Source organism: Gekko japonicus, unplaced genomic scaffold (assembly GCF_001447785.1).
Source record: "Gekko japonicus isolate JY-2015 unplaced genomic scaffold, Gekko_japonicus_V1.1 scaffold9, whole genome shotgun sequence".
Lineage (NCBI taxonomy): Eukaryota > Metazoa > Chordata > Lepidosauria > Squamata > Gekkonidae > Gekko > Gekko japonicus.
This window is the reverse complement of record NW_015168044.1, coordinates 434,187-454,145: the sequence shown is the minus strand read 5'-3', so window position 1 is coordinate 454,145 and position 19,959 is coordinate 434,187. Positions and strand designations below refer to the sequence as shown.

The 19,959-nt window shown below is 50.6% G+C and overlaps 1 protein-coding gene across 1 annotated transcript in view; it reads right to left on the bottom strand.

Moving 5' to 3' along the window:
• The window catches only part of NOTCH1 (notch 1), a 104,201-nt gene that overhangs the window by 20,413 nt on the left and 63,829 nt on the right, over positions 1 to 19,959 (bottom strand). Inside the window, exons 10-19 of the mRNA XM_015414176.1 lie at positions 16,171 to 16,284; positions 13,325 to 13,558; positions 9,530 to 9,640; positions 9,232 to 9,424; positions 8,616 to 8,761; positions 7,773 to 7,886; positions 6,293 to 6,412; positions 4,021 to 4,173; positions 2,493 to 2,721; positions 1,954 to 2,155 (exon numbers count right to left, since the gene is read on the bottom strand). Coding sequence (XP_015269662.1) covers positions 1,954 to 2,155; positions 2,493 to 2,721; positions 4,021 to 4,173; positions 6,293 to 6,412; positions 7,773 to 7,886; positions 8,616 to 8,761; positions 9,232 to 9,424; positions 9,530 to 9,640; positions 13,325 to 13,558; positions 16,171 to 16,284 — 1,616 coding nt within the window. The remainder of the gene's footprint in view (positions 1 to 1,953; positions 2,156 to 2,492; positions 2,722 to 4,020; positions 4,174 to 6,292; positions 6,413 to 7,772; positions 7,887 to 8,615; positions 8,762 to 9,231; positions 9,425 to 9,529; positions 9,641 to 13,324; positions 13,559 to 16,170; positions 16,285 to 19,959) is intronic.

The following is a 19,959-nucleotide window of genomic DNA, read 5'->3' as shown; positions in this document are numbered from 1 at the left end:
GTCGCACCATTGATTCATACAGGGGCATTATGATCCTGGCTGATTTGTTTTCAATTCCCTTCCTAATAACCCCCAGCATAGCATTGGCCTTTTTTCATAGCAGTCGCACACTGTCTCAACATTTTCATTGAGTTATCTACTATGACTCCAAGATCTCTCTCTTGGTCAGTCTCTGCCAGTTCGGACCCCATCAAGGTGTATTTATAGTTAGGATCCCCCAGTGAGCATCACGGCTGGCTGGACAGCTGGACTCAGGCACCCTCATTCCCCTTCAAGCATGGTAACCATGAAACCACACTGCCTCTCCACTTAAATGCTGCATTTAAGCAAAGAGGATGAAGTCTGCCCTGCATGGGACCTGCTCCCCCAACACTACTTTCTGCTCCAAAATAGGCTCGCCACCCAAACAGGGTTGGGGTGGTACATTCAGACGGGCCTTCACGGCAAGGTGGTCCAACCATGGTACTGCCAAAGCAGTAAACTGGTCCACTGTAACCCCCGTCGCAAAGATCAGATCAAGCGTGTGCCCAGCCCGGTGAGTGGGAGTCGTTACAAGTTGAGAGAGTCCCAGTGCCGCCATGGACAGCACCAGGTCTGCTGCCTGAGCGGAGGCCACATCATCAGCTTGGGCATTGAAATCACCCAAGACTATAAGTCTAGGGTATTCCAATGCCCAGCCCAATACGGCCTCCACCAGGGACGGTAGGCTATTGGCCGGTGTGTTGGGCGATCGGTACACCAACCAAATCATCAAACTCTCCCCGGCTTCCCACACTAAGCCACTCTGTGCCTGTGATCCTCGGCAGCGGGAGTGCCCTGAAGGAGTAAGCCTCCTAAATGAATAGAGCCACTCCTCCCCCCGCCCCCTAGTCTGCGATTGGTGAAGGACCAAGAACCCAGGAGGAGGTAATTGAGAGAGAGCTACTGTCTCTCCCTCTCGCACCCAGGTCTCGGTCACGCACGCCAGGTCTACCTTCTGCTCCTGCAGAAAGTCCCGAAGGACTGTGGTCTTATTATTAATAGACTTGGCATTACACAGCGCCAATGTCGGAGGGGGGCCAGTCCTCCTAGCCCCCACTGCCTTCTACCTTTGAGATAGGATGCAGGCTGGAAGGGGACTGAGCTACTCTACTTCTCTGTCCCCTTCCCTGAGCTCCATGCCTGGACCCACCGCTATACTTTCCCCTCCCCAGGAGCAAGTTCCTTTCCTGATGTCATGAAAGTATCAATGTGTTTACTTATGCATGCGAATTTCCTAGACGAGGAGGAGGAGATTGGATTTATACCCCACCCTTCACTTGGCGTCTCAGAGCGGCTTACAAACTCCTTCCCCTCCCCACAACAGACACCCTGTGACATAGGTGGGGCTGAGAGAGCTCTGACAGAAACTGCTCTTTTTCAAGAACAGCTCTTGTCAGAACTATGACTTGCCCAAGGTCATCCCGTAGCTGCAAGTGGAGGAGTGGGGAATCAAACCCGGTTCTCCCAGATTAGAGTCCACGCACTTAACTGTAGTAGCTGGCACATCTTACCCGCCAGAATGTAGGTGACAATATGCATAATGAGCAAGGTATTGGAATTGTCTATTGGCTGATCAATAGATCTGAAGATGTCCCAGGGGTGAAGGCTTAGAAGGTTTTACTGCCCTTTGTTCCAACCCTCGCCTGGGGCTCAGACATGAGGTAAAAGTTAAACAGGCAAGATGCAGATTAGAAAAGCTGGACCGGATGTCTATTGCTTTAAACTTGCAGTCTCTTTCCCCCATAAGTAACTAGTAAACTTTACTTTTTAAAGCTAATACACATGTGTGCTGCTTGGTTCTTTTGCTCTGCTATACCCTATAGCCCAACGATCTTGAACAGGCTTTGCCTGTGTCGGCAGAACTGCAGAAGCGGAGAGCAAGCAGAGAGCCCCTTATGAGTCAGTCCCCATCAGGCATCCCGTCTTCCTTACCTGGCAGCTGAGGCCTGTATAGCCCTGAGGGCAGGTACACTTGTAAGTCCCATAGCTGTCCTGGCAGGTGCCTCCATTCAGGCAAGGCTTGGAGTCACACTCATTGATGTCATGCTCACAGTAGATGCCAGTGAAGCCAGGCGGACACACGCACGTGAAGGTGTTGATCCCATCCACACACGTTCCCCCGTTGAAGCAGGAGCTGTGAGGCCAAGGACAGAGACCGACTCTCAGAACATGCCTGGCAACCCTCCTCCCAGTTCTCTCCAAACCATCCCAAATCTTGGACAGCAGAAGGGGGATCAATAAGGCAAAGGTGGCATCTGAACCCAGGAATGTGCATTTCCACACTGGGGCCATACATGCTGTGGTTTGCAGAAGCTTAAATTAGGCAAAGCAAGCCAATCTGGGGCCATACTTTGCAAAATTTACATGGATTGCATCACTCCGCATTTTAGGTGAAGAGTTTTGATTGTTCTACAGGAACAACAGACACACATGCCCGTGCCAATCCGCCCACAGCCACAGCCAGGCCTTACCTTTCTGTGCAGTCAGGTGTATTATTCTCGCAGTGGAACCCACTGAAGCCGGAGGGGCAGGTACAGGTGTAGCTGTTGACACAGTCCGTGCAGTTGGCCCCATTCTTGCAGGGGTTGCTGGCGCACTCATTGATGTCCTCCTCGCACTTGGGACCCTGGAATCCTGCCTGGCAGTCGCAGAAGAAAGCATTGATGCCATCGGAGCAGGAGCCTCCATTGTGGCACGGGTCTGGAGGGAGGAGGAAGGAAGGTTAGCCAGCCATTCAGGACACCTGCGCCGCACCTGGGCCTCTATGGGGGAACGTCTTGTGAGTCAAAAAGGATTCTGGGGTGTGTCCACAAATGTGGTCTAGGATACACCAGGTACTCCCTGTTGGATAACAGATCTGCACTTACCTGTAACTGTTATTCATCGATGTCTTCGGGGCAGACACACGCTGGGACTGCGCTCACACAGGCCAGCCACAGACATTTCCTTTTCTAGCTTCCTAAAAACTCCTAAAGGAGGCGTTCCCCGCCCTGAATGGAACTGACACATTCCCGCCATGCGATAGCATGCAGTCCTGGGCAGAGCGCCCCCTTCCCTCAGTCCCCACCAAACCTCCACAGTTCCCACCAAACCTCCACAAGCCTACCCATATGACACAAAACAGAGCTCACGGCAGGGTAGGAGGGAGGGAATGTGTGTCTGCACAGAAGACATCGATGGACAACAGTTACAGGTAAGTGCAACTCTGTTTTCATCTTCCGTCTTCTAGTGCAGCCCCATGTTGGGACCCTTAGCGAGCTACTTATAGCAGGAGGTGGGGGTGAGCCTGTCACTGGAACGAAGACTGCAAAATCGCCTTTCCTACATCCACATCTCTCCTTGCCTGGCGAGCTGTAGTGTAATGTCTGATAAATGTGTCCTCTGTCACCCAGGTAGCCACCTTGCAGATATCCAGGATCAGAGCTCACTGATGGAAGGCGGCCAAAGAACATTGGAACTGTGTGGAGTGTGCCATCACACTGAGAGGACACGGTCTACCAGTTGCTCTATAGTGGGATCTAATTGCTACTACTACCCACCAGGAGATGGACTTGGAAGAAGCCGCTTTGCCTTTTTTGGGTCCCCAATAACAAATTAAGTCTTGCTCTTACGAAAAGGACCGGTCCTTTCTAGGTAATACAAGAGAGCCCATTTCACATCCAATGTGCGAAGAACAAACTCCGCCTCTGAAACAGGAAGAAAAAAACACCGGCAGGACGATTTCCTGCACTAAATGAAACCCCCTTTAGGAGTTCTCAGGAAGCTAGAAAAGAAAATGTCTGCAGCTGGCCTGCATGAGCGCAGTCCCAGCCTGAGGCTGCACTAGAAGACGGAAGATGAACAACTGTTCGTGAGGGTGAGTTTTAAAGCTATTGTTATGCCAACAAAGGTTATTGGAATTGGAATGAGTGAGTTAGGCTATTGGACCAAGTCTGTGTGGCCTCTGCCTTAACTTGTGAGTCAAGGCAACCAAGTCCCAAACCAGCATCAGGCTCTTACTGGGGTGGCAATCGTTGATGTCTGTCTCACAGCTGGGGCCTTTGAACCCGGGCTTGCAGAGGCAGCGGTAGCTCCCATTCGTGTTCTGACACGCAGCACCATTCTGACAGGGGCTCTTCACACATTCATTGATGTCGACCTCACAGGTTTGTCCTGAGGAGCAAATGTGAACAAATAGGCATGAAGGGTATGCATTAAGCTTTTAAAAAAAACAAACACGTTCTGGTTAGCAACAATATCATTAGTGTCACTGAAGATGCAAGATCTTTGGAAACCCTACACAGTCCTTCTCCAGAATAGTTGATGAACTCCCCCGATTACTGCAGTCGTCACCTGAAACTCTATTTGATGTGCCACCTTCCTCTGAAATAAGGAAGGCCCCAAGGCAAGGTGAGGCTTCTTCTGTGGTGGCCCCTTTATGACAGAACACCCCCCCCCGCCGCCAAAAAGCATTCCTCTTGGTTCTGAGTGTGCTAATGAGGGGGAGGGTGTCTGCAAACCTGCGGGGTGGGTTCCCCTCACTGACTATGCAACTTCGCTTGCTATGCTGGTAGGGATATGCAAAGTCTTACACAGATTTGGCGTTCCAGCTGGAGGCAGTTCCCCAATTCCACAGAAGGGGCTGAACGAACATTAACTTTTAGCTCGGGCAATATCGCAGGATAGCCAGATAACAAGAAGGGGAAAGCAGAGAGGCAGCTCTGGGAAAACTACAGCTAGATGAAGGAATTCCCATTGGGAGTTGATGGTCTTTGTTGCTGAACTCCCAATAGACTGGCAAAGAAACGAGGCGGCAAAATCCACCGATAAGAACCCTTCACAAAACATAACAAAACAAAAGTTTCTGCCGACTTCTGCCCCTGGCTGTGTAAAGCTGATGGGCAGGGAGAAAAGAAATCCGCTGCCACCCGGTCTGGCAGAGACAGTATAGCAGAGCTCTAGAAGTCCAGGCTGCAGAGCAGACAGGGCATGGAACACTTCTAGCCAGGGCTGAACATCTCCGTGAGAACCCGCCCAGCCCTGCCTGTGGAGCAGGTGAGAAGCACTGAGGGGCTTCTGCCTCCGCTGGCGGAGAACACACTGTCAATTGCCAGCAGTAAGACTAGGACAGAAAACAGAACAGAACCAGAGCAGCCTCTGAGAATAAACAAGTGTGCCCTTAATTTGCATCCCCACCAATTAAAATTACACCCCATTGATTTTAAACTGGCCCTTGCCAACTAATCAGCTCTAAGTGATTAATTGACTGATTCACGCTTGTAGCCGTACTATAGATCTAAAGCAGAAGGCTTCGTGAAGCTGAGCTATGAACTAGCACCAAGGCTTGGCTTTCCAGAAACACGGGTGAAAATGTGAACTATTTTCAGTGCTTGTAGGGTTTCTTGCTGACAAATGCATTACAGGCAAAAGACAGAGAGGTAAAGCTTTCCCTCCAAGCTGACTTTCGTGCAGCTCCTCGGGCACAGGAAAGGGTCTGTTGGACCCAGTTTTCCCATTCCAAATCCAGCCCTATTACTTGGACTCACAGACCACCTATGCAGTGAACCAGCCCCAAGCCGAAGTAAAAAACAGTTTCAGCTGGCAAATGAGGAACTTCTGAAAAAACAAGGAAGCCTTCTTTAGGAGAAGGGCACGCAAAGACCCTCAGTGGATCCAAAGAAACCAGGGAGCATCAACAGGTAACACCACCCAGAGCATAGGAAGCCAGATGCATCCTGGGTAAGCTGGGGCCTAGCCGGCCACTGCACCATCTGGCCATAAATGAAGCACCTGCAATGGGACTGTTGACCATCCAGCTCCCAGACAATACATCTGGGCAATACAAACACAAAATTGCAAGAAATAAAAGGTAGCAGTTTACTGGTCCCCTTAAAGAATACCCCTGTGGCCTGCCCCCCCACAACTCTTAAAAGGCATTTGACAAAACAGTGGTGGTGTGTAGGCCATGACCCTGTAAGCAGCCTGCCTCTCCCCAAGGCGTCTGTGCTTTTTTTGAGCGTCCACTTAGCCTGGTTACCCAGTAGGGCTGACTATTCCAAGCACTGCAGGGCCCTCTGCCAGTGAAACGCTGCAGGGCTCTGCTGGAAGTCAGACAGGATTGCTGGAGCCAAAACTCAACCCTCTCCCACATGACCACCCCCCCTTTTTTAAAGACAGGCTTTATTTCTTCCATCCCTTGACGAATCCATGTAGAAAAAAGAACCCAGAGCTAAAAAACCGCCTGTAAATGTGCAGATGCAGGCATGTGTACATGACTGAAGATCAGACCTACCTTGCCACCCTGAAGGGCAGGCACACAGGAAGCTCTTGTAGTCTTCAGACTCTCTGCATTCCCCACCGTTCTTACAGGGAGCGTTTCCACAAGGAGCCAGCACGTTCTCGCAGGCGGGCCCTAGGGTCCGAACACAAAAACCAGCACACACAGTTGGCCCCAATCTTGCTGACCAGAAGATGGCAGAACGAGCTGGGATTTCACACCTGGGGGCAGTTCCGGCACACACAGTAGTTTCCTCCATACTATTCTGGGGCCAACTGACATTTCCAGAGTTTTTGCAATTGATCTGGGACTATGAATATTTGGGGCTGGGTCCTTGCTGCCCTTTTCTATCCCTTCTTAAGGCACCTTTGTCTTATTGGAGCCATTATCTTCTTGGAAAAGGAACTGAACTTATCTAAGCTCAGGAAATCTTTGGAAAGCAAAAGTCCAAGAAGACGACAGCCTCACATTTCATTGGCTTATGTCTAGTACAAGAATTGGGTTGACCAAGAGAAAATATCCTTTACCAGAGGGGAAAAACGAGACAACTTCTATTTCCTTTCTCCTTTCTCTGCTCCCTCGCCCAACAGGGTTTCCTGTTTACGAAGCCAAAATTCACTACATAACATTATTTTCCTTGTCAGCCAGGATCATCTGAAGGTCTAGTCTGTTTTCCAGAGCCTTCTACTCCCTCCCTACCCCATGGTTGTTTCCATGGCAACCAATGAAGACAGGAAAGCACTCACAGCTTCCTCCAATTGTCCGCTGGTTGCCATTTTGTGTAGCAAGAGGAAGCAGGAAACAGCCAGAGAGGTATTGGCTCAGCAGAAATGTCTTGCCTGTGAAGCTGTTGGCCTCTTATGCAAGGCAGGAGCATGCATAGGAAGAACAAAATTGGGGGGGGGGGCACACCAAACTGACCCAGGAGGGAGCCAGTCCTAAAAACGACTATAAAATGTTTTCTTAATCACCACATAGCTGGAAAACCAGTTGAAGGAGAAGACTCTCCTGTTCCAGCAAACTTTACTTTCTCTTGATCTTGTCTGTGTGAAGGTCACTGTTAGGGAGGACTGAATCCAATACACCAAAGTTTTGGAAAACTGCCTGCAAAATGCAAGTGTCGTTCAGCCATACACCAAAGTTTTGGAAAATTGCCTGCAAAATGCAAGTGTCGTTCAGCCACCTCGAACTTAGTGCCTCTGCGATCCTGGGAGACAAGAAAGGTCTCCTCATACAAAGAAGGGAGGAAACAGTTAATGTGCAGCTTACAGGGAGGGGGAGAAGGTGTGGAGTCCATCTGTGCATGCATCTGCTGGAAATGCCAGAGCCCCTCTGAAGGTTTTGAGGTTTCTCAAACGCCAGCTACTACGGAAACTTCCCTCCCACCTCCTAACATAAAACGGCCTTGAAACACCCTCTCTCCCTTCCCATCTCAGGACCGTAACACCGTTGTCTGTGCCAGGTTGCCCTGAGTGGGACAGAATTATTCTCTTACCTGTGTATGGTAGCAGGCAACTGCACTGATAGCCAGCAACATCGTCAATGCAAGTTCCTTGATTCAGGCAAGGGTTGGAAGCACATTCGTTGATATTGGTTTGGCAGTTGGGACCTAGAGTGGACAAGATCTGCACAGTCAGTAAGCCTGTCATTCGGGCAGACCTTCTGCCCCACTGCTAAGCCCTCAGCCTGACAGGGGTCTCCAAAATGCTTCACGTGCATTATCTCAGAAATCCTCCTGCCTCCCCACAGTACTGCATATGTGAGGCTGAGGAAGAGACAGAGCGAGTCTGTGGCAGAGGCAGGATTTGAACCAGAAACCTCACAGGTTACAGCTCTGAGCCACTATACCAACATTACTCAATTCACCAGAAGAAACAGCAGGAAGCTCTTCTTCCAAATATTGCTTTTCCTTTATTTGAATCATTATTCCACCTCATTCTAAATGGCTAATGCAAACAGCAAACCTTGTATTGATTTTACCTGACTGGATTCTGGGTTAAAACAAACAAACAAAGTTTCATCCACTGGCCAAATCAGCACAGTAATACATTTGGGAGTTCTCCGCCACCTACTGAAGGTCCTCCCAGAGTCCAAACCACCTTTGGAAGCATTTCAAAGCCCTTCATTTTGGAAATCATCAGGGGAGACAGCTCACGTTTTATTTCAAACCTTTTTGCCCCATGTTTTTTAAAGCCATTAAAGGCAGCTGATGTCTAGTTGTGGGTCACTTACACTTCTTGGTGAGCCAACTGTTGCCTCTAAGAGGCAAAGCACAAGAGGTACACCATACCCCTGCTGCCAGTTCCCATGCAGGTCTCCCAAGACCCAGACCACTTACCGCTGAATCCCTCCCGACATGTGCAGATGTAGCCACTGGTCATGTCCTTGCAAGTGCCGCCATTCATGCATGGGTTCGATTCACACTCATTGTTGTTGATGTCACAGTTTGTACCACTCCAGCCCGGATCACAATCACACTTGTAGCTTTGTTATGAAATGGAAGATGACAATACATGCGCTTGAGTAGCACGCACACAGACTATGCCCCTGCAACAGGTGACTCCCAGCATGCTGCTATCCTGAGCCTCTCCAGCTACCACGCTAGCCACGATTCCTGGCTGGCCCATTTCTTTGGAGCGTGTGCATGCCAGGGCACAAGCTGACAGAGGGCCCCTGATCTGGGACTTGCAGCATCCATCCCGGGTGCCCCCATCCCGTCAGCCTAACCTGGAAACAAACAGCCATTGTGGAGCAGTGGATGCTGCCTGATAAATATACAAGCTTCGGGGCCCCTGGTCTGGGACTTGCAGCATACATCCCGGGTGCCCCCATCCCGTCAGCCAGTGCGGAGCAGCGGATGCTGCCTGATAAATATACAAGCTTCAGAGGCAGGTTTCCTGACTGCCGCACTTGTGGCGGCTAAGCAAAGCCACAGAGCACTCCCAGAAACATACCCATTCAGCCCATCGTTGCATTTCCCATGAATACAGGGATTGCTGTTACACTCATTCACTTCTGAGAGGCACATGGCGTCGTGGAACCCTTCAGGGCAGATGCACATGAAACCGTTGATGCTGTCTCTACATGTGCCACCATTGTGGCAAGGGTTGCTGGCACATTCGTCAATGTTGATGTTGCACATTCTCCCTGAGAAAGGGGGCAGAGCATCATCCGTCAGGGGTCACCAATTCAACATGCAGAGTGTCTTCGGACATCGCGCCCCCACCCCACCCCGTCCTGCTCCATGCTCACCTGTGTATCCTGGTTCACACGTGCATTCATAACTGTTGATTTTGTCCTGGCACCTGCCATAGTCACAAGGGTTGCTGGCACAGTCATCTAGGTTGATTTCACAATTGGGTCCTTGGAAGGAAAGCGCTTATTAGAACTGGCCAAGGGCAAAGTCAACTGCATCTGAGATAGTTGCCTTTACCTTTCCGCAGACACTTAATGCCAAAATGACAACAAGGATGCTTCAGAAATAAATGTCTGGAAGTGTAGAAACATGAAAGAAGGAAACCAGCCTGTCCTGCCCTGCTTACTCCTAATGCCCAGAACTGTGTTTTTAATGCAGAGTATAGTGTGATGGGCAGGTCGGTGATGAGCAAGAAGGGGGAACTAGGATGGGTCAGGGATGCAGGGGCTAATGGCCCAGAAACATAAGAAACCCTTGCTGTCCTGGAGCAGGCGTGATGGTGTGGGCCCTGGCGGACAGAAAGGCAGTTCGGGTCCTGGCTGAATAAAGGGAGTGGGAAAACCTTGGTAAGGAAGAACCCAATAGAGGCACAACAGAAGGAAGGAGGTCAGCTTGCACTGTGTCCACAGGGATGTCAAGCAGCATTATACGCAGCAGGCACAGTCCAGTGCTTCTACTGGCCGGGGATCTGGGCCGTAGTGGAAAGGTTCTGCCAATCCTGCCCCAAGTGTCAGAAGGTCCAGCCAAAGGCAGCCCCCCCATCCCCATGTCCATAATATCAGTCCCGTTCGAGTGCACTGGGATGGATCTAGTGGGCCCTCTAGAGCTAGAGGTGTCGAACTCTTTTGTTACAAGGGCCAGATCTGACATAAATGTCACTTTGTTTGGCCAGGCCATGCATGCCATAAACTGGAACGAGAGGTACCAAAGATATAAACATTATATAGGTGATTTCAGATGCTGAATGGCAATAGCAGGTGAATGACAATAGTAGGATTGATTGGATTAGGTGTGATATGCAGAGGGGTAGTAGGTGCAGAGATACCAGCAATAGTAATGAGACAGGAAATGAAGGTCTCAATTCGGTCCAGGAGGATTCAGTCAAGGAGGATGCAAAGAATAAATAGACATAACTCTGACATTAGAAACCACAACATTAAAAAACCAGTGAGGAAACATTTTGACCTTCCAGGACATTCAGTTGCTGACCTAAGAGTAACAGTTCTCTTATAAAGGAATTTCAAAGGCATTGCTAGCCAACTGGACTAGAGAAGACTTGCAGGGGGGCCAGTCTCAACAGAAACAAGCCTATGACCCACATGTATAGGTGAGGGCTCTTAAAGCCAGGGGACCAGGTGTTGGTGCTCCTCCCCCTAACTCCTCAAGTTGTTGGCACAATGGCAGGGGCCCTTTGAAGTAGTGTGGAGGGTGGGGAGGTTGACTATAAAATCAGAAGGTCAGGCATGAGGGACCAACTCCATAGTTATCATGTTAATCTGCTTAAGGCTTGCCAGGCATAGTGCGCAGACGTGCTGGAGGCCGAAGAAGGATAGAAAGATCCAGAGGATGACCTGGGCCAAGAAGCCACTGGAGTTTGACAACAGAGACAGTTGGCCTTGGAGAACTTGCCACAGGGACATGTGCATCAGGTGAAGGTGACAGAGGCTGCATTTACAGATGTGCTGTTGAGGGGGGTGGATACAACCTGAGCCCAGCATGCTATCGAGGTGGAACCTGGGAAGCTGGAGTATATGGGGCACTGTCCATGGTCCAAAGTGGTAGAAACTTCCATTGAGTAGGAGGTAGAAGAGATGCAACAAATGGGAGAGAAGAGTTGAAGAGTCCCTGGTGAAGTTCCCCATTGTTGGTACTGAAGCCACATGGGTCTATCTGCTTCTGTATTGACTTCCATCAACTGAATAGCATTTCTATGTTTGATGTGCACCCTATGCCTCTAGTGGATGGCCTTGATAGACCGCCTGGTGCGGGCTAAGTGGATCTCCACCTTAGAGCTGACAAGAGGGTACTGGCAAATTCCTCTGAGGGAGCAGGAGAGAGAGAGAATAGCCTTTCTGGCACCCCAGGGCCTATTTCACCTCACACACATGCCCTCTGGGGCAGTAGCTTCGTTCCAGCACCTAATAGATCAGGTATTGGCAGGGCTAGAGCAAATTGCCTTAGCTTACATTGAGAGATGTTGGGATCTTCAGCTTGGGTTGGGAAGATCATATGAAAAACCTAAGCAAGGTGCTAAGGAGGTTAAGAGAAGCTGGGTTGACAGCGAATCCAAAAAATGCAAGATGGCCCAGACACAGGTATCCTACTTGGGGTTTCTGGTAGGATAAGGGAAGATACATCCTCTAGACGTAATCTGTGGCCCCGTCCAACCAACAAGAAAGCGCTGCAACGGTTCCTCAGCTTGGCCAGATGCTGTAGGAGATCTATACGCCAGTTTGCAATGATGGCAGCCCCTTTAACAGACACGATACGAAAACGAATGCCTCAGAAGCTGCAGCAGCAGGCTGAGATGGTGGAGGCATTCTAAGAATTCAGGACAACACTGACATAGGAACCGGTTCTGCGGATCCCTGACCCTGTGCAGCCCTTTGTGCTACAGACTAATGCCTCCAGAAGAGGACTGGGAGCAGTCCTGTTGCAAGATGTAAGAAAAGAGCATCCCATCCTGTATCTCAGTTGAAAGCTGTCAGAAAGGGAGGGCACATAGATATGCCGTGATTGAGCAGGAGACCCTAGCAGTCAAATGGGCTATTGAGACCCAGGAGCATTACTTCTGGGGTGTAAAGTTCATGTTAGTAATGGATCATGCTCCTCTGGTGTGATCTCAGCACATGAAGGATACTAACCCACAATTGACTCGGCACCTGGCTGTGCCGCCCTACAGGATACAGCGCAAGGTGGCAGGGGCCCATATTAATTTGGACTTTTTCTCTTGGCAGACTGGAGAAGAGTGTGCTGTTGTCGAGAAACTAGCGACTCTCTGGGGGGGGGGAGGCGGGTCAGTGGTGGGCGAGAAGGATGAGCTAGGACGGGTCAGGAACAAGGGGGTGTTGGCCCAGACCCATAAGAAGTGCCCAGAGAGGGCAAGGAATGGGAAAGCATGGGGCAGAAACTGGCCAATAGGTTAGACGTGATATTTCAGCTGCCCTTGCCAGAGAGGGTGTGCTTTTGGGCATGTGCAGGCCAGAGGGGACTCAAGGATGAGCGGGAAACAGGCTCTGAGGGAGAAGCCGATTACTGGGAGGGTTTTGAAGGTGGTGATTAGGCACACCCAGGGGTGGCTGCTGGAGGAGGAAGGACTGGGTAACCTGTAGTGAATGGAACTGCATTGCTGAGTTGCCAATGAAGCTGTTTGAGCCATGTCCAACTGGACTAGAGTCCAATTGTGTAGCCCATCGAAGTATGATCCCTGCCCAGCCTGCTGCTGCCAGAGACCCTGCGGGTGACCCTGGACCTGCCCACCCCACATGACAGCAGCCATGGCACAAATGTCAAGTTCTTGAAAGCCTTTTTTCAAATGGAAGTGAAATCTCAAAAGCTAGAGGGGTTCTGGAGTGAGATCCCCAGTGGGCTGGGGAAGGGGAGACTTAGTTCATGGAAAACACAGCACAGAGCTGGGATAGCTTGCATTTTTTTTAATTTCTTGCCCGTGCCCATGACAAAGGGCATGTCCCTTTCCCCAGATGTCTTCTGGGCTTGTTTTAGATCCTTAAATTTCTTGCCCATGCCAAAGGGCATGTCCCTTTCCTCAGATGTCTTCTGGGCTTGTTTTAGATCCAACTCTTACATATGAGTGGGAGGAAGCTGCCAAGCCTCCACCCCACAGTTCTCACCAGTTGTCCCTTTGAGGCACAGGCAGTGATAAGCGTTGTTTCTGTCCTGGCAAGTCCCTCCATTCTTGCAGGGCTGGCTCTGGCACTCGTTCACGTTGATGTCACAGCGGTGGCCAGTATACCCAGGCTGGCAGAGGCATGTGAAGGTGGCAATGCCATCGTGGCAGGCCCCATAGTGACAGGGGTCTGGGTCACACTCGTCAATATCAGTTTCACAGTGATGGCCAGCAAAACCTGGGGCAGAAAGGACAGCAAACATCAGGAGGCCACTGTCTGACCTGCTGTATCGCCAAACCAGAACACAAGCGCTGCCACAGCTGCATCAGACCAACTGGCCCACCAGAAGCCAGAAGCACTGGGAGAGGCATCCCCTGCCGCTTGCCCCTAGCAACCACCAACAGGACGGGAATGCTGGTCTTGCATTCTCTAACTGCTCACCCATATTTGCAGGAAAGTCAAAGAAAGGCCTCTGTGAAAGACAAGGTGGCCTCGTCATTCTGAAGGCTTGGGAATGAGATGTTCTGGGAAGGGAACTGCAGACTATGGGCTTCTATTACAAGCCAGGGGATCTGTTACACTGAAATCCTGGTGTGCTGCTAGAAATGTTTGCTCTAAGCAGAGCAAGAATACTGGGGTGAGTAGGAGAGAGAGACGTTGTGCAGGGCTGGTAGACTCGCATGAAAGGTTTCTCGGCGAAAAACACAATTAATACACTAGGATGTTGTTCTATGCCTAGCTGCTATTCTGTTTACACCAAGAAAACTAGGTGGTTATTACTTTGGAAATTGTTAACTCATGTGCAGATGACAATGGCCTAAAAGCACAAAGCTGTACAGCCACTTCTCTGCCGATTCTGCAAAAAGAAAAGTGCAATGGGGGAGGATCATTTCCTCCCGGGCCAATGAATCTGCAAGAGAGCCCCTCTACAAAGCTAACTGCAGGGGTCCTCAACCTTTTTGGGGCCTGCAGGCACCGTTGGAACTCTGAGAGGGGGTGGTGAGCCACACCCCAAAATGGCTGCCACAGGAGGTGGCATCTGCTGAGGAGAAGGGAAACCTGGAGAGGGGGCGGAACCGCCCACTGACTAAGGAAAGCCCTGGTGCTCACCTGACCTCCCGACCCACAGTGGAAAACCCTTTCATTTTAATGAGGACAGCCAGTCAGAATCCCTGCCTTACACTTCCCGAGAAGCTCGGTGGGTGCCCAGGAAAGTACTGGGAGGCAGCATGGTGCCCGATGGCACCACGTTTGGGAATCCTGCTCTGCTGAGTGTCTGTGGAGGGGAGATGTGGGAAGGCAGGAGGCCCCCAAGGAGCCACCGACAGGGAGGAGGAAGAGGAGGAGGAGGCTCTACCTGGAAGCCAAACCACACTCGTCCAGACTTGTCATCCAGACTGATGAGGGCAAGTGACTGAGATGGCGCTTGCTGGAAAAGAAAGGGGAAGCGTGGCAAAGGACCGGAGGGTGGGGGGGACGGGGACGGGACGGACACGTGAAGGCAGAACCATCTTCCAGCTTCAGAAACTGGACCCGTTCCCCAGACTACACAAAGACTGGCCTGTTGCAGCTCCCATCTGTCTTTCTCCCAGAGAGCCAGAGCCGGCCTCTTGTGTCTGCCTGTCTGCCTGCAGCTCAGATCTGCTGGGAGGGGAGGGGAGGGGAGGGGGAGGGACGGATGGCTGGGAGCACCGAGGGATAATAGCCGTGCCCATTCATCTTGCCATCCTCCTTGGCTGAGAAGTGCAGGGCTGGAGGGGGAAGGACAAAAGCGGGCAGGAGAGGAAGACAAAGTGAGGCTTTGACTGCCCCCCCCCCCGGCATAAAATCTACACGGACGCTTTTCATCGGAGCTCCTGTCTGACCAAGATGCTCATTAGAGACTGTTCAGCTGGAAGATTTCTGGCGGGAGCTACTCCACAAAAGCCCCACTGTTTGCTGCCAGGGACTCTGGTTGCTGTTTTTGTCTGGATGCTTCTTGGGTTTCACTCGTCAAGCGCACGCAACCGGGGGGGGGGGAGGGACAGGGACAAACTTTATGCTCCTGCTTTCTCCTCTGCAGAGGCGAGGGGGCTGGAGGAGAGGGGAGCCAGTGGCAGAGAGGCACCCCAGCAACCTACCCCTGGGGAAAACTGGGGGTTTTCTTAGCCAAGATGGAGGCCTCCAAGTCAGGTGTCCCGGGCAGCAAGAGGGAAGGAGAGAGGAGAAGCAGGAAACAGCCAGTGCTTCTGCCATGTTCTAGGCCAGGAGGGTACAGCCTGTGCTCTGCTGAGCCAAACGCTGCCAGGGGCAATAAGCCACCCCTTTTTCTTTCCCGCAAAAAGGGTCCTTATTACTCTGCAGGCTTGTAGGCCTTGGGGAGTCACAAGTTGTGGAGGCTTCATCTCTGGGCACTGCCCGTCTAGCCCTGGGAGAAATGCCTCCTCTGAGCCAAAGCCAACAGCAACAGCTCAGTGACAGGGCATTGGCTTTGCATGCACAGAAGACCCAGGTTCAGTTCCTGGCAGCATCTCCAGGTGAAAGGACCAGGCCACAGGTGATGTGAAAGACCTCTGCCTGAGACCCTGGAGAGCAGCTACCAGTCTGAGTGGACAAGACTGACCTTGAGCAATCGGGGGTGGGTGGGTGGGGGGTGTCTGACTCAGAAGAAGGCAGCGTCATGTCTTCCTCTGGGCCCCAGGTCGGCATCCCACCAGTTTACATCACCAGAAAAAGTTAATTCTCTCCCCCAAGACACCAGTTATCCACCACTGCCCTGGCCCCATGCGGCCCAAGATCCTGACACCACCAAGACACCTGATCTAGTTACCAGAAAGACAAAACACCTGAGCAGGAACCCCCCCCCTTACCTTCTGCGCATTCACACGTGTAGGAGTTGGGGCCATCCACACACTTGGCTCCATTCTTGCAGGGTGTGCTGGCACATTCATCAATGTCATACTGGCACAGGTGGCCACTGAAGCCTGCAGGGGGAGACAGAGGCAGAGCTTGACCAGCACCCACTGCGAGGGCATTCCCCTCATTTAGTTGGGGCATTTTTTAACTCTCCTTCCCTCAAAATGGGGTTCAAGGGTGCAGCTTTCAAACCTCCTTCCTGAGGACCAACAATGGCAGCTTGCACAGGCTTTCTGGGCATTAAGCCAAGCTTGCTGTCTGCAAAGTCCAAGAATCACTTCTGGATGCGCAGTAAGAAAACTTCACAAAATAAGGCTTGATGTTTTTCCTCACTGAGGCCAAAAAATGACAAAGATGGGCACATGCGAGCAGCTAACTAAAAAGCAGTATTTGCAGCCTGCAGTTTTCTGTGTTTTTGGCAAGGCACAGGGCTTCATGGGGTCAACTGCAAGGTAAGTCCAGGAAACTAGAGCCCTGTGGGCTGACATGGGTTCCACCCTACACCCCCCCCCCCATGCTGTTCAACAGCGGCATGCAGTAGCCATTCAGAAATTTCAGGTTAGGGTTACCACCAATGCTCCCTCTAAGCTGTGGAGGGAGTCTTGTGAGCAAAAATTCTGCTTTGTGAGTTACTGGCTTTAAAGTTGTGAGCCAGCGATTTGGCTACTGCATAAATTAGTTGGCTCTGGAGCCCTCCTTCCTGAGCTAAGACACAAATGTGTGAGCCGGAGGCTAAAAAACTGTGAGCTAGCTCACACTAACTCAGCTTAGAGGAAACACTAGTCATCACTGTCTGGACAAAAGCTCTCTCTGCTTCCCCTTTCCAGCTGATGCAGGTGAGGCGACATGTGTCCTGGACAGGTGTCTGGTGTCAGGAGTGGCCTGGGTGGGAGCCAATCAACGGAACCTCAATCCAAACAAGAGAAGGACTGTTGGCAGGATGAACAAGTGACTAAGGAAGTGACCTTTGGTAAAATGGCTGCGATCCCCTTAAGGATCAGGTCCACAGCTTTAAGAGACACCCTTGCAGAGGGACACCCAAGGGACACCCAGGGATTGGCAAGCTCACCAACAACCCACACTCGTGCCAGAGGCATTCCTTCCTAGAGAAACAAGACTGTGGCACAGCCGTACACGTCCAGAAACATCCAAGTCATGAAGCCCTGTACTGCAGGGCTGCCTACTCCCCCGGGTGGAACTGGGCTCCGGGATCACATGCTGGGGAAGAGGCTCCCCCCAGGTGCTTAATTCTGTTCTGGAACAGAGCAGCCCGGCTGCGAACTGGGACCAGCCCGTATTTGCATACACTCGGAAGACCTGTCCCGGCTGCAATAATTCCAAGTTCTGGATTGGACCTGAAAAGGGACACCCCTCCCATGCACGCCAGTGCACCTGCCAAGATCTCACATAGAGACCCTACCTGGGGAGCCCCCACCTTCAGAGGGGGATGCAAGGGACAGAAGCCTTCTCTGCGGTGGCCCCCAGTTTCGGAACGATTTCACCACCAGGTACCCCAACACTGTGAGTGCTCAGACACGAGATTAAAACTTGGCTCTTCTCCCAGACAATTAGTGATAATCCGTCTGATTAATTTTGTTGGGACTCCTGCCAATTCTTGTTTGGCTGTCTGAATGTGGATTTTTCCCCCTTGTATGTTACTGTGCTGCTGTTTCTAATGTTTTGTTTTTTTCTTGTACGTTACTGTGCTGCTGTTTCTAATGTTTTGTAAGCTGCCTTGGAAATCCTATGCTTGAAGTAAATATAAGGACTGAAAATCATGGTGGAAAATAGGAACACCACAGCAAAATAAAGCTTTGGGTACCACACAGACACAAAACCAGCATCAGAGCAGGAGTGGGGGGGGGGACTGTAGGGTGATGCTCAGGAAGGTCAGGCCTCCCACCTCCAGTAGAGGAGTTCAGCCACTCCAAGGAGTCTCCCCCCCCCCCGCTTTCCTGTAGCCAGGGCTGGGTCCATGACCCTGCCAATCTTCCCAGGCCTCTCAGAACATGACCCATTCATTGCTGCACACGGCCAACCAGGTGGCTTGTTCAGGTTGGGGGAACCAACTCCACTCACAGCCAAAAGTGTTTAGTTTGGGCCATGGGTAAACAAATAAAGTTCTCCATGAGCAAGACCTGTCCTCTGAACAGTGAGGTTCCAAAGGGCCCTTCTATGGCTGGAGAGAAGCTGATCAAGGCCACCTTCAAGTGCCACTTCATATGGTATCTCCTCCCCTCACAAAAACTCCCGTAGCCTCAGCCTCAATGGGCAAATAGCCACTCCCAAACATCTTTTTGCGAGCTCATCATGATCACTGGCCACAGCTCTCAGCCTTTGCCCATATCATTCACACATCACAAGGGATGCAAAGAATCAACTAGATGGACAGGGGGAGTGGTGATCTACCTGGCCAAGAACAGCCCAAAGACCTTTAAGAAAACTTGGCCAGCCCTAATCTCACCTGCCTCTTCCCACCCACTTCTTGCAGCTGTTCTGCTGAGTATTGCAACAATGGAATCCCCAGGACTTAACAGGGATATTGGTTTGTTATCTCACTACATATGCTAACCTCATTTAGCCCTTACATCTGAATTCTCACCAATCCCCCAGAAGAGCCAACACATCCTCTTTATTTTATTTCTTGTTTGGAATAATAGATTAGAATAGTAGATTGTAATGTAACATAATGAATAGTAGAACATAATGTGATTTGGAATGGTAGATTGGAATGTATCTCTGGTCTAGGAATAGGAGAGATAACTCTACACAGCCAATTGCCCCACTTCATGGAAGATGCTGCTGTAAGGTTGCCTCCATGCTTGAGAGGAGACAGATGGAACGTAATGGCAGGGGCTCAATTACTCTCAGCATTCCACAATTAAAGATACATCTGCGTATCAATCTCCAATTCTGACATATTTATTTCCTTCACTATGTTCCCTCCCCCTCACCCACTGGAATTAAACCCACACAAATGGTAACCATATAAACTAAGCATGTTATTCCTGTTTGGTCCTCGAATCTGTTAAACATCTTCATTATGCTGTATGCTAATTTACTGCTCACCCTCTACCTATATATATGGATTGGTAATTTCCATTTCATTGTATCTGGATTAGTGAGCATGCACATGAAAGCTTATACCATGAATAAAACTTTGTTGGTCTTAAAGGTGCCCCACCGGACTCAAACTTTGTTCTGCTGCTTCAGACCAACATGGCTGCCCTACTGAATCTAAGGATACAAACTGAAGATCATTTATGTGCATTAATTCCCCCTAATCTGGGTGGGGAAAGTGAGGCTGAAAAATTGGATCCCCCCCCCCATTTTTTTCAATCCATTTGTGGAGAAATGCCCTCCACCCTAGAATTCATCCCAAAATTCCAACCATTCAGACTACATTCTGTTTGTGAGTGGGAACCCAGCTTCAAACTAGCCACTGGCATGATGGAGTGGGTTGAGCCATCAACCCCAAGCACAGAGTACTTGAGTGCTTACATATGTGGCAAGGGAAAATGGGGAGAAGTTCCAACGCAGAGAACTAACATAATGCTAAACTTCAAACTACTGCAACCTCAAGTGACACTAGCCTGTCCCATTTAAACGTCATTAGGATACAAACTGACTATAGGAAAGGGGACCATGCGTTTTCACCTTTTCTTTGTATCACTGCTCAGCCGAAATGCTTGAACAGAGCCTGTGTATTCTTTTTATTCATTTATTAAGCTTTCTTATTCATC